Source organism: Stenella coeruleoalba (assembly GCF_951394435.1).
Source record: "Stenella coeruleoalba genome assembly, chromosome: 18".
Classification (NCBI taxonomy): Eukaryota; Metazoa; Chordata; class Mammalia; order Artiodactyla; family Delphinidae; genus Stenella; species Stenella coeruleoalba.
Window position 1 is genome coordinate 12,043,983 of NC_137164.1, and position 15,267 is coordinate 12,059,249.

Genomic DNA, 15,267 nt, shown 5'->3' on the forward strand with positions numbered 1-15,267 from the left:
TGGTTTTTCATGTTAAAGATTTCCTCTGCTTTAGACACCTCCATTATTTTAATGAGTTTAAACCTATAAACCAGAGATGGAAACCTATATTGATAGTCTATTAAATAACTAGTCAAGATCCCCTTACTGGGTCATGAATTTGACTTACTGAATAATAATGACTGGCAATGTTTTTTAAAAAACAAAATATAAGGTCTCAATCTGAGAGCTACTGCAGTTAAACTGTTAACCAATTAAAGTATAAACACATGTGTCAGTAATGATTATTTTGTTTTTAAAATAAATGATCTGAAGCCCTTTCTATCCATAATTAAACAGTAGGGTCTACTTCCCAAACAGCTTGGCTATAATTCTCAGGTCTCCTCATGCCTGTATTGCCATAAGGTTAGGCGAGTGCTACTTTGCTTCCAAAGACGGATGAATGTCATTTTTTTTGGTGGAGAAGGAGGAAGGAGAGGGGAGAAAAAAAGATTAAGGGGGAATTTCAAAGGGGAAAAGAAAATAACTAATTTTATGTTCAGAGCTATTCTGAAAGTTTGGAGATTCTTGAAGCTTTCCATTACCAATTTTCCCAAGAGTAAAACAGAGAATAATATATCAAGAAGAACTTACACCAATATGACAATATGTGATATTCAAAGAGACTAGTTCCTTCTATTTTTAAATATTTATAAACTGACCATTTAAAACCAAAACATAAAATAGTATCTTTCCAAGTATTCTCTAATGGGATTCAAAGGTTTCACATTATGCAGGCAAAAAAGTTAACATTACTATAATACCTGACAAAATGTTTTGAGCCACTTTCTCACTCCATTCAGGTAATTCCTTTGCTTTTTCTTCTGAAACTGGCTCATAAGGTACAATGTGACTCAGATTAACTTCTTCACTTGAAGTACCTTTGGTCTAAACAGTAAAAATATTTCAAAATGTGAAATAAATACTAAGAGGAGGAAAAATCATAAGCATTTTGTAATAAAATATTAAGCCAACAAATACTAATTAATGAAAATATTTCCAGGCAACCTAGTTATAAGTACATTTTATTACATAAAGTGCAATACCATAACCACCGTGAAGGTGAAAACTGTTCTGGTCTTATGTTAGGTACCATTGGTAAGATTTAAATACCAACATACCTCCAATACAGCATTTATCAAATTATATTTAAATTGATTAATTTTTTTCTTTCTTTGACCACTCTGAGTTCCTTCATAGAGCTATCACCCCCTAGATATTGGTATGTATGCATACAGTACTCAGTAAGGTTAAAAGATTTCTGTTAAATGACTCAGTCAGTAAGGAAGAATGTATCCAAATAAACTGGTTTTGACAGAAATCAAGTAAAAGTAAATAAAAGTATATAAACACAGAATCTACCATTCCATTTGAATGGAAATGGGAAACAGAAATACTTGTACTTTGCTAATTTAACAGCTAGGGCCAACATTCAAAATCTCAAAGCTAAATTTGTTTTCATTCTAAAAACTCAGGAGTAGGCTAACTCAGACCTCATTATAATTTGCAACTTCTATCTTTGACAATGTGCCAATGTCCCTAATATATAAAGAGCTCCTAGAAATTGTGAAGAAAAGGACTAACAACCCAGTAATAAAAATGGACAAAGAACATAACTAGACATCACACAGAAAACAAAATTCAAGTTACCCTTATGCATTTGCTCAACTCACTCATAATAAAATCGATGCAAATTAATATATTCCAATATATTTCTCTCATCATCGGATTGCCAAAAAATAGACCACCCACTCTGTTGAGCAGGCTGTGGGGAGACAGGTATGCTCCAACAGCTACTGGTGCAGTGCTGAATAGTATACTCCTTAGGGAGGGCAATGTAGCAAAATCTATCAGAATTACAAATGCATTTACCTGTTGACACAGTAACCCCATCTCTAAGAATTTATTTGATGAATTACCTGCAGATGTATGAATCAATGGCTCTACAAAGTCATTCATTGAAGCACTGCTTGTAATACCAAACAATCACACCAAACACCCCTCAATAAGAGACTGATTAAAGAAACTATGATATATTCATACAATGAAATATAAGGTAAAAAAGACTGAGGAAGTTCTCTATTTACCCCAGACTTTATTATCAAAAATATATATATATAGGACACTCTATATGATGTTCCCTTATGTATAAGAAAGGGAGAGAAATAATTACAGATTTTGTTTGCTTTTATTTGCCTCAAAAAACCCAGGAAAGAAACACAAGATCCTAATAAAAGTAATTACCGACAGTGGCAGGAGGAATGGTGTAGACAGGGACAAAGGTGGGAGTAAAGGTTTCCAAAAGTATATATATATTTTAATATAATTGGATTTTTTTTAAACCAAGGAATTAAATTTTTAAAAATGAAGTTCTAACTTCCATTTTGGACTCCCAATGTCCTCATAAAGCTGGTCTAAGATGCTCAACATAACCCACAGTGACGGTTGGCAAGTAAAAGTAGAATATTCATGTGATATTCATTAATTCCAAAGACAATTACTGAGCACTTATAATATGGAATACAACAAAGAACAGTACGAAACTGTTTACAATTCAATACTCACACAGCGTTACTTTCTTTCACCATAGGTTTGCTTATTTCACCTTCGGGACTCATCTTAGCCATAGTGCCTTCCAGGAGGAGCCTCCTTAACTGCTTCCCACACCACTCATCTACGTGGAAGGTATAACCTAGCGTTCTAGACAACTTATGTACTTTCATCTAATGATCACATTGGGTAGAAATTATCTCTTTGCTAATCTGTACTCCCCACTAGATGGGAAATATTTTGAGATAAGAAATTAAAAATTTTTCCCACTATGCTCATCTTTCTAGCACTCAATAAATATTTCCTAAACTCTAATCCAAATTTACCATTTGGAACATATCACAAAATCTAAGAAATGAAAGAAGAAACTACTAAGTGTATTTTTTTAAAAGCCCATTTTCTCTGTTCTGTTGACTATTAATGAAGAAATAAGGAACTGAATACAAATGGTAGTGTAAGGAAAAGCATACCTAGCCCCAAGATCTTGGTGTATATAGGAAGGTGGAGAATAACACAAAACAAAAAAGCATACACATCATTAACGTAATTATAAAAATCTTTCAAATAGTTGCAAAAAACTATCCCCCCAAACATAGATTACCTTTTAAAACAGTTTAAATAACAAAGGGAAATATTAAAGCTGATTATAATTATTTTACCAGTGTTAACTTTGTGAATCTGCAAGTTGCTCTGCTTCAGTAAATGGGGATCTTATAAATAATTTAAACTGGTGAAAGGTACCATTAGAATAGAACACACACTCATACCTTGTTGATCTTTCACTTACTCTACTAACCTTTTTCCCCCGTTTTCCCTTATGACGCACATCCTTACTGCCTGGGTCCAACTGTCTCACTTCAGTGCCACTGGCTTCCTTCAATTGGTTAGAGGGGCATCTTGATCTTCCAGGGATTTGGAATTCATTTTCTCCTTCTGCCCGGTCCCAGTTGGCCTAGGGAGTAAAGGCCTAAGCTTAGCTCAAATTCAAATTTCCTCTAAGCTACAGTACACCATGCTCCAATAATATACCTATTCAAATGACAGTGTTTTACAACTACTTTTACTAATTTTTCTCTATACTTTTATCTCATCACCAAACCTCAAACGTTTGAGTTCTTTGGCTCACAGGATATGGCCTAAAGCAAATTTCAAAAAAACAAAGTACAAGAGATAAACTTATAGCAGTAGTTGGTACAAGTGATCGTTAAATCAGATGCAGCTACATTTGAATTTAGTTAAACAATAAATTATAAGTTTTAGAAAACACATACAAGACTAAATGAGTTTAAAGGCAATTAACAATTGGGAGATTGGGATTGACATATATATACTAATATGTATAAAATGGATAACTAATAAGAACCTAATGTATAAAAAAATAAATTAAATTCAAAATTTCAAAAATAAATAAATAAAGGCAATTAACAAACCTCATGTCCAGTTTAACTACTCTGCATTGTTGGAAGGCTGATTTTGTTTTTCCATTTTTGCACTCAACACTAAAGATAATCTGCTTGCGTACACTTTGCTGAATGAATGCTTAAGAGTAAAGGCAAATCAAAAGTATAGCTAGTAACTAGCTTTTGTTTACTGTTGGAGTTCTAGGACAATACAGAAAACTAAAAATAACATTCAACCAAAAAAATAAAACTGAACAGAGGAAGTAAATATATAACCTAAAGGTCAGTTTAATTTATTTCCTAGAGTCCAGTAATACAGGCCAAATGAATGTAGGGGTAAAGGGAGAAACAGCTCCATAAAAGGTCTGGAATACTTAAGGAATGTCACTTCATTCAGCTAGTAAACAGCAAAGCTTATTAGACTTAAATCCATATCCATTTGACCATGTTGCTGCTTTTGTAAACTCCTCTCCTAAGCACATCGAGGCTACACAGACTTCTGAATGGGGGTCATGGGTTTTGTTAACGCAGCTTAAATATCTAGTATTTAAGAACATGTTGATCACCAGGTCATTCTCATATATAGTTCTTACAACGTAATGCTGAGATGACTCTCCGACCTTTCACTTAGCAGGTGATCTGCTCCCACCACCTCTGATCTTAATTTTTTAATACAGGTATGGATTAAAAGTGTATTCTATTTCCTCAGAAAAAAGGAACCAATCTTTCATGACTGAACTCAAAGGAAACTATTTTGTGAAATCCTCCCAGACCTCCTTTCACTTTCATTTCCATCACCTCTCATACTGTACTGTGGTTATTCAACAGACTGTAAGGTGCTCAAGAATAAGAGCTGTTATATATGTATCTTTATAGCCTCCTCTGTTCTTTCTTCCCACCCCATCATTTAACATAGAACCAGGTTAAATAATGAATTCTAAGTATCTGCTGACTGAAAGAGAAAATAAAAGATTACACTACCATGCTGTCAATCTCCTTCAACCTCAGATAACTGTCAGTATTCACAATCAAACATATTTTCCCCCTCTTGTCCTACATTAGGATGGGCAAGAACACTTAAAGAAAATATCTCCATTATACTCTATTTCAACTCCCTATAACAGATCAGCATGTGGGCAGAGGAAATGGGCTAAATAAGGCAAGTTCACAGGATGACCAACCGTATTTTAAATCACATTTTATTTTGCCTTCGTTCATCATGAGAACAAAGACAATTCCCTCAAACAAAACCTGTTCCTCAAGTCATACCCCTAAAATGTCCAATATTACCCAGATACTAATGCTGAAATTACCGTCACTTCACCATTTAGTCCCATTGGCCCACTTTCCCAACTGAGAAGTAAGACAGTGTTCATAACAAAAGCAAATATTCACAGAACATTACTACTTGCTAGCACTGATGTAAGTGCCTTAATGTATTAACTTTTAATCTTCATCACAGCCCAATGAAGTGGATGTTACCATTATCCTGACTTTATGATAAAGAAACTAAACTATAGAGAAGATCAACAGCTTGAGTTAAACAGCTATTAAGCAGAAGAGTTCAAATTCAAACAGAGGCAATCTGACTCCAGAGACCACAATCTTAATCACTATTTACAGCCAATTCCCAACTTGTATTTGTGAATACACAAGCAAATTATATACTCTCAGTTTCCTAACTCTGATCACATTAGAGCTTATTACAGTTTCTTTAAAAGCAGAAGTGCTTACGTTACAGTAGGTTTACATCCTGAAGGTGATCGCACAAGTTACCTGGAGCCGAAGGTCAGACATTTGTCTTAATAGATCCTCAAAGAGTTCTCTATCATCTTCTGGTAATTCAGAAGACAAGACGACCCCCACAAAGCATCCTGATGCTTGTAACATTGTATCAGGAAACATGTAGGCTCCTATAGTACATTTAAGAACTGGAGATCTATCAGGAACTAGAGGATACAACCAGTCACAAACCTGAAAAGGTTAATTTAAAACAAATCAATTAATAGAACTACGTTTTCACCGAGGTTTTAAATATTGTTATACTAGCAAACACACATTTTAAAGTTTGAAATGCATTTTACAAGGCTTTCTAGAACCATTAGCATTGACAAACCCCCAATAAAAATCAGCCATTTGCTAGTCTGATCTCCCTGCAAAACACTCACAGGAACTGTGCTAAAAATGTTATTGCTCCACTAATTATACAGTCTTAAAACTGGTGCCCTTAAACAGCCCACTGTTAACCAATAATGAGTCTAGCTTTAAATAAATGGTCAAAGTAAATTAAGATTTTCTTTATTATTCAAATTAGACATCCCTTTGTGGAAAAAAATAAAATCAAACTGTTTCCAAGTACTCCAAATGTATTTACTGATTTAATCATCTTGGTTAGTGTTGTCATTTTAACTACAAGAAAACTGAGGCACAGAGAGGTTAACTTGCTCAGAGTCAACAACCAAAAAGTGGGGCTAGGGTTTAAGCACATGCTATCTGCCATGGGAGAAACTAAACAATTATTTTAATTAGAAACCCAGCATTCAAAATGTTGAATTTTCTTTTAACTAAACCCAACCTGATCTGACAGAGCAAGAAGATTAAGTTACATTTATGGGTTCACTATCTATTGTGAAGTTAAATCAAAATGGCACAAAGCTGCCCTGCAACGTCATCTGGCGACGTCAGATTATCACAATAAGACTTAATTAAGCTCACCTCCTAGAGATCTAAATTCAGAAGAAACTAAGTTTAAATCAGAATACCCAAATTATTCATTTCCATTATTCTTTGAGTGACCAGAATATAACTTCACCCCTCACCCAGGACACTCTCTTCCTAATATTAAGAAACTTGGGAGAACAATAGATTATCAAAATACTGTGCAATAAACATGAGTCAATGGGATTAAATATTTCATATAAATGATGGAAAATCCTGGTATACTATCATCATCTCTGACCAACAGAATACGGATGTGCAGGGATCAAGCACTCAAGTCTGACTCTTTCCTAGAAAGTGCTTAACAAACATTTTCAAATTCTTTTTTTTTAATGGATTCTCTCTTTTTTTAGTCATCTCAAAAGCCACTCTACAACTTTTATAAAAGTCAAACTTCAGACAAGTTACAATAAAACTGATTACTGTATTTTCCAAAGTATGATATATAACCATCTGTGGAATACAAAATGACTTCAAGTAATGTACAAACTAAAGTTGAGTAGCAACATATTTTAAAATGTATTAGGGAAAAATACGGTATCTTTCCCTCAATTTCACAGTTGTTATTGTTTAGGAAAAAATTAACAAATGAGACATTTAAATAAAAATATGAATAACAAGTGTTGGATTTAACAAAAAAAATCATAATGGTTATACTTAAATGACTAAAGATTGGGAAAGGTTTCTTTTACTATGCCATGATTTCTCTAAGATTAACTACAATTCTGGTCACCTTGACTGAAATGGAGTATCCTCTAATCTTCTCAAATAAAACTTTATAGACCTTTCTCAGGGTAGATTATTACAGATTGGTGAGCTCATCCACCATAGGCTGACTTCTCCCAGTTTCACTTTCAGAGGGCAATCTCATGTCCAAGTTCCCTATGAACTGACTATAAATTTAACAGGTTTAAAAAGTATATTAAAACTAAAGTCAAGAGAAAAATAGTTTTTAGAAGCCACAGAATTCTAGTCTGCCTATTTAAAACCAAATTAATTTCTAATTTCCTAAATAAAGCAATAGTGATTTTTTTGCAGCATAAAAAATTACATCTAGGGCTTCCCTGGTGGCGCAGTGGTTGAGAGTCCGCCTGCCGATGCAGGGCACACGGGTTCGTGCCCCGGTCTGGGAAGATCCCATATGCCGCGGAGCGGCTGGGCCGGTGAGCCATGGCCGCTGAGCCTGCCCATCCGGAGCCTGTGCTCCGCAACGGGAGAGGCCACAACAGTGAAAGGTCCGCGTACCGCAAACAAAAACAAAAACAAAAAACAACAACAACAAAAAAATTACATCTAACTTCTAATACTTAGCTGTTTCAATGTTTGTTTTTTAGAACAAAAAAATTCAGTAAACACCTGGTTACTCTCTTTAAGGACACTGCTACAAATATCCGAATACATGTAAATGAGAGCCCCTTAAAAAGACTCAAACTTTGGGTACAATTTTACGTTTTATTTAGGACTCAAAATAGGAGATGTTGGAAAGGTTAAAAACAAAATTAAAAGAACTAAGAATAAATTTTTACTAGAGAACAAGTCATTTTAATGGTTGAGCTCATGAGCTCATTCTATATGTGGTAGAATGTTTCTGATGTTCACTCCCTGCACCTCCAGTAGCCCAGGCCCCAAAGGTTTTTTAAATTCCACTTTTACTCTATTACCAGATCAGCAGAAAGTATTATATCTTTTATCAGCCCCCTCCCAATGCCAGTCAAAAAGCCTACTCTTTTTAACCTCAAGGCTTCTTTTTTAAAATAACTTATGGGATGCACACTATTCTTCCTGTCCATTAATGAAGTTTTCCTTTCAACAATGCCCCAAAATATCTCCTTCATACATCCCTAGTAAGTCTCCAACTATCTTTAAACAACCTTCAAGTTGACTCCATGTATAAGCTGCATAAGAACTGAAAATAGAATATACCAAGAGAGAAAATAAATCTGGATAACTAGTACTGTAACTAAACCACATCATCTGGACTCTGGATAAAAGCACCTGCCTTGCTCAAATAGTCATCTCCCTTACATGCAAACCCTTTTGTTATACCCAATGTATACTGAATCCTTACTTCTAGAACCCCATCTCCCTGTGCCAATGTCCACTCTTTTAAAAACAGATTGATATTGGACCATCACCTTCAGAATACCTTACAAATTCCACAAGTTTCCTAACAACAACTTTTACTTAGCACCAGTCTTTGTTCTTGGACCAAGGGCATCCTGGTAAATTTATGTGCTTGGAAAGTTAGAACTGCATCTTAGATGATCGTCACAGTCTCTACTTGTAGACCAGGGTTTCTCAACCTTGGCATGACTGAAATTTTCAGTTAATTTTTTTATTGATGAGAGCGATCCTGTTTAGATGTTTAGCAGTACACCTGGCCTCTACCCACCATATATGCCAGTGGCAATAGCACACTCCCCAGTCCCAGTTGTGACGACCAAAAATGTCCCCAACTACTGCCAAAATATCCCATGATGGGGTGACTGGGGGTGGCAGGTATTCCTACTAGTTGAGAACCACTATTCCAGACACTGGATCTAGCCCAGTTCAGCCCCTCAGCTGGGGCTTGACATGTACAGAAATTTACAGTTATACATTCACACATGAGTTACATAAATCCCTTTTGAAATCAAAGTTATTACGTTTCTTCTTCAGATAAAAAATTACAAGTTAAGGATGAATATTCTGATTTCCCTCAGGTCCTGTATTCACAAATTCAGTACTAAAACAAGAGTTTACATCTAAAGAAAAGGAAAAAGAAAGGCTATCAAACACAAACATAGATGCTCAAGGCTCATAAATTCCATGAAATATATTTAAAAAGGAACTAGAATTTATAATAATCTTTTTGCACTTACTGTCTTGGACACATTATAAATATTTACAAATAAAAATAATATATTCTACACATATTTCAAATTATGTTTACATTTTTCTTTGGCTTACCTGAAGAAACCCAGGAGGACGGTTTAGAACTGTATCAAGAGAATTATCCAAGAACCTCACGATTCGAAGGTACCCAGGATATGAAGGTGCACTAACCTCCCCCGCAGGACTTACAAAAAAAATCTGTACTCCATTTGGTATCAAAATCAACTCATCTGCATCTAGCCCTAAGGTCTCAAGAGGAGGTGGCTGAGAATGATTCCTATAAAAGTTTTCCCCAACTGATGAGAACTCCCCAGATTCTGTTCCATAGGATACAGTGTAGTGACCCTCCGCAGCCTGAGGAGTATAAGCAGGAGGTGCTTCTGATGGATGACTTTGAGATGGTAAGGAAAAAGTACTAGGTGTAGAAACTGATTCTGTACTTGTAGTTGAAGTGTTTCCATTTACTTCATTGTGCTGAGGAAGTGAATTAAAGGACTGAGGCTCCAGTGACTTTTCGGACATATCTTTAGGCGGAAATTCTGGATATAACTTGGGCACCTCCTGAAGATCATTCCGTAGAGAAGTGGCAAGACCCTTCTCTAGAATTTCCAACCTGGTACGTACATTCTGTAGTGTTTCTTTCATTTTCTGTTGCATCTGTCTAGCAGATTCCCACCCAGGACCTATGTGTTCGGGACCTGCTGATGAAATGCTGATTCCTCTGAGCAAGTGCCCTATTCCTTGCTTATAGTAGTTCTTTGCTTCTTCTTTCTGACCTAATTCATCTGTATTCAGTCCTTTATTAACAAATAAAAAGGCCTTCTTGTATGCTTCCTTGATGATCTTAATTTCAGCAGGTTCTCCGTCTTGTGGCTCTTGTTCCATTTCTGCAAAACAGGAAATACATCTTTAATTACCTTATTTAGCTCTTTGTTTACTTATTATCAGTTTCTCCTACCCGAATATATTTCAGAGGATTGGAGCCTTGCTTGTTTGTCCTGTTCACTGATGTATTCCCTAAGCCTATTATTAGATCTGACAATAGAGAAAGCACTCAATATGTATTTGTTGAATGGATAAATAAATAATACTCTTGGTCCTAAATATCTTTTTTTTTTAACATCTTTATTGGAGTATAACTGTTTTACAATGGTGTTAGTTTCTGATAAATATCTCTTTAATTAAAAAACATAAGAGAATAAGCCAGAACACATCTGTTGAATAATTTTCTTGTTCTAGTTTCTTACAAGAAATAAAAGTTCCCTGTACCTTTAAGGTCGGAACAAAAAAGTCTTACTCTAAAATTCATTATAATTCCAGATTATAGTAGCTAATTAAAAATAAGGTTGAATCGTACATTGGAGAGGACAGAAATGAGAAAAAAAAATGATCTGAGTGAAGCTTTAAAGTACCCAAATTCCACTTAAAGGCGGCAGGTTACTCACATGCAGTTAGCCCTGTTCCCTCCCAAAACTCCATTAAAATGACTTACAAGGTTATGAAAAAAGCATAAGCATTCTTTTCAATGAGAAAAAGGCATGAACAGGTACTTCACAAAAGAGGATATTTAAATGACATGTGAAAAGGTGTTCAACACATGATCCCCTCGGGGAAATGAAACTAAAATCCATAATATGACTACAGCTGACCCTTGAACAGTAGGGGATCCACTTATACAAGGATTTTTTCAGTAAATACAGTACTGTATTTTCATTTTACAGCTCTTTAAATTAACTAAGTATGGGGGAAAGTGTGTTTGATTAGAGATCACATTACATGGAATCAAAAGAACTGGGGTCTGCATCCTGCTTCTATCCAAACTGTTTCAGCTTCCTGCCCTTGGATGAGTCATGTATCGATTCCTTTGTGTTTGAGGCAGAGACAGCAGCAGAGGGACTGCTGATCGTGTGGGGACTGGTGCCCCTTATCCCCTGTTGTTCAAGGGTCAGCTATATATACTTATCAGGAAGCTGAAACTGAAGACTGACGAGCGTTAGAGAAGATGGCAGCTGGAACTCTCATATACTTTGCTGGTGGAAGTGAAAAATGCTACAGCCACTATGGAAATTTGGCATTTCTACCAAAGCTACATTCACCCACTCTATGACCCAGCAATTCCGTTTAGAGGTATATAACCAAGAGAAATGAATGAATATACACACCAAAAACATGTACAATCATATTCACAGCAGCTTTATTCACAAAAGCCAAAAAATCGAAACAACCCAAATGCCCACCCACAGGAGAAGGGATAAATAGTGGCATATTTATATTATGCGGTAATACGTAGGATTTTTTTTTAAATTGATGCCTGTAACACTGATGAATCTCACCAACTGCACAAAAGAAGCCACATACTAAAGACTTCATATTGAGACTACTATACTATACTATATGATTTTACAGGTAAAGTTGAGGAACAAGCAAAACTAGTCTATTATGATAGAAACAAAAATAATGATTACAGGTGTTGGTATAGACTTGGAAGGGACACGAGGGGACCTTACAGCGTATGAAAATGCTCTCTATCTTGATCTGAGTGATTACATGGGTGTATACATACATAAAAAAATCTGTAAATCTAATTAAGATTAGTGCACTATATTGCACCTTATTATATCCTTTTATAAAACAAATAACAAAGCCGTAACTCACAAAGAGGGAGGATGAAGAGTCAACAGGGCTTTGTTTCTGAAAAAGGAGGAAGACAAGTAGTAACTCACAAAACAGATTTGAGAAAGCTGAAGCCTACACTGTCAATCGGGAAACCAGAGAAACAGCCCCATTTATATCTCATCACAGAACCTCCGAAAGGCACAGGAACTGATGGGATTCAATCTTCCTCTGGAAGAGGGAGTAGAGGTAGAGCTGAAAAAAGGACTGATTCAAAGCTAATTTACAAAGTAGACCTTTAGATCTCTCCTATACCAAGCACCCCAAAACACTATTTCTCTTCAGCCCTGAAAGAAGACTGGATATTTTAATTCAAAAGAGCATAAAATAAAATGTCTCAGGACAGGAACTATCAGACATGATTAAGGGTAAGTATCAAAAGCAGGACGATGAAAAATTAGATACTGAATACTGAGACCTTCAACCTTTTCTCCCCAACTTGGGTCTTAGAGTTCAGGCAGATAGGTACCACTCCAGAAAAAAGATTATAGTGTCTTCTCTGAGAAATCTGACCACCACCAAGAGGAAAAACCTAAAGAAAGTGACACTGAGAGTTCCCCCAGGAACTGTCCAAGCAACTAACTCTTCAGAGAAGCCATGGTTGATAGGCTCTACCCCAGAGTCTCCAATTAACATTTTAGTGCCCCAATCTTATACATAAGCAGAGAGCTAAGAATCAGAAAACTGGTGAGGAAAACATCTAATATGAAAGAAAAGAAAAATAAGAACAATGCAATTTGGTTGAAATGGATAATATGCAGGGAGAAGAACACTTCCAAAAACCTTTGTATCAACATAAAGAAAAAGAAAATACTGCATCCATGAAATAAAAACAGGATACACACATACAAAAAAGGACAAAGAACTAAAGGAGCTTTTAAAAATTGCATACAAAATAGCTGGAAAGAAAAACTCAGTAGAGGGATGAGAATATAAGGTTAAAAATTATAGAAAATTTCTGCAAAGCAGAGCAAAAAGACAAAGAGATGAAAAATAGGAAAGAACAGACAAGAAAATTAGAGAGAACTCAGTCTAGAAGGTCTGACATCTGAATAACAAAATTTCCAGAAATAGAGAATAGATTAAAAAAAATATCAGGGATAGAAGAGCTGAAGAAACAATTCAAAGAATTTCCCAGAACTGGAAAGCACAAAATCCCAGATTAAAAAGACCCATGAACAAAGGATGAAAAAAACCCCACAACCATGAAATTTCAGAACATTAGGCTCAAAGGTACCATCTTAAAAGGGCTTATCCATAAAAATAAATAAATAAATAGAGAAATAAGATTGCTAAGGAACTTCTTAAACCCAACAGAAGTTAGAAGAAAATAGTATAATTAATTCATGACTCTGAGTGAAAATAACTTCCAAACCCAGCCAAGTGATTGCTCAGATATTACGCCTTCTTTTTCTTGGATTCTCTGTTTGATGAAAGGAATCACAAGTCTGATGACAGCAGTTCACAGATGACAATTGCACAACCAGTTCTTACTGGAGTAGAAGACAGAACTCCAGAGATGTCTTCAAGCAACTAAAATTGATAGAATACCTAATGTGTTCTTAAGTTTTGAGAAGAGATCTATTAGGTTGGCCAAAAAATGCCTCTGGTTTTTAAGTAAAAATAAAACACACATTTTTCATTTTCACCAAGAACTTTATTGAACAACATATTCACCCTTTTGTTCCACTACCTTCTGCCATTTTTCAGGCAACTTCGTAATTACATCTTCCCAAAACTTTTTATCCTTTTGAGCAAAGAACTGTTCCAGGTGTCTTTTACAGTCTTCCAGGGAACTGAAGTTTTTTCCATTATGAGATAAAGACAGAAATGAATGGAAATCCGAAGGTGCAACGTCTGGTGAATATGGTAGATGAATCAGAACTTCCCAGCCAAGCTGTGACAGTTTTTGCCTGGTCATCAAAGAAACATGCAGTCTTGTGTTATCCTGATAGAAGATTATGTGTTTTCTGTTGACTAATTCTGGACACTTTTCTTCGAGTGCTGCTTTCAGTTGGTCTAATTAGGAGCGGAACTTGTTGGAACTAATCATTTGGTTTTCCAGAAGGAGCTCATAATAGAGGGCTCCCTTCCAATCCCACCATATACACAACATCACCTTCTTTGGATGAAGACCAGCCTTTGGTGTGGGTGGTGGTGGTTCGTTTTGTCTGCCCCATGATCTCTTCCTTTCCACATTATTGTACAGTATCCACTTTTTATCACCTGTCACAATTTGTTTTTTAAAAAGGAATGTTTTCATTACGTTTAAGTAGAGAATCTCATGCGGAAATACGATCAAGGAGGTTTTTTTCGCTTAACTTATGTGGAACCCAAACATCAAAATGATGAACGTAACCAAGCTGGTGCAAATGATTTTCAATGCTTGATTTGGATATTTTGAGTATGTCAGCTATCTCCTGCGTGGTATAACGTTGATTGTTCTCCATTAATGTCTCGATTTTATCGTTATGAACTTCAACTGGTCTACCCGACTGTGGAGCGCTGTCCAGCGAGAAATCTCCAGCATGAAACTTCGCAAACCACTTTTGACACGTTCGATCAGTCACAGCACCTTCTCCATACACTGCACAAATCTTTTTGTGTGTTTCCATTGCGTTTTTACCTTTCTTAAAGTAATAACCATAATATGCCAAAAATGTTGCTTTTTTGCTCCCATCTTCAATATTAAAATTCACCAATTTTGATAAGTCTTTTTTAAAATGCATGCTGATATGACAGCTGTCACATACAATCTAACAAAATTGTTTTGAATGAAGTTAAAGACAACTAAGTGCTACTAGAGCCATCTTACTGAAAAAACCAAACTAAGCTTTTGGCCAACCCAATAAATAACTGTGGGAGGACTCAGGGTTTAATCAGTGATAAGTACATGGTAAACTAAGGAAATAAAAATCAAGACAATTATTAACTCCAGGGAAAACAAGATGCTGAGCTAGAAAGAAAAGTAATCATGTATATCATGTTTCAGTTTTGATTAATGTCATAATAATGTAAATAATGAATCTTGATA

General features: G+C 35.6%; 1 protein-coding gene across 6 annotated transcripts in view; it reads right to left on the bottom strand.

The window, feature by feature from the left end:
• SPART (spartin) overlaps nucleotides 1–15,267 on the bottom strand; it is a 272,310-nt gene that overhangs the window by 20,106 nt on the left and 236,937 nt on the right. For all 6 annotated transcript variants that reach the window (XM_079902965.1, XM_079902960.1, XM_079902961.1 and 3 more), the window contains 4 exons: nucleotides 9,636–10,447; nucleotides 5,745–5,942; nucleotides 3,365–3,520; nucleotides 783–906 (listed from right to left, as the gene is read on the bottom strand). In XM_079902965.1, coding sequence (XP_079759091.1) covers nucleotides 783–906; nucleotides 3,365–3,520; nucleotides 5,745–5,942; nucleotides 9,636–10,445 — 1,288 coding nt within the window. In that variant the 5' untranslated portion in view covers nucleotides 10,446–10,447. The remainder of the gene's footprint in view (nucleotides 1–782; nucleotides 907–3,364; nucleotides 3,521–5,744; nucleotides 5,943–9,635; nucleotides 10,448–15,267) is intronic.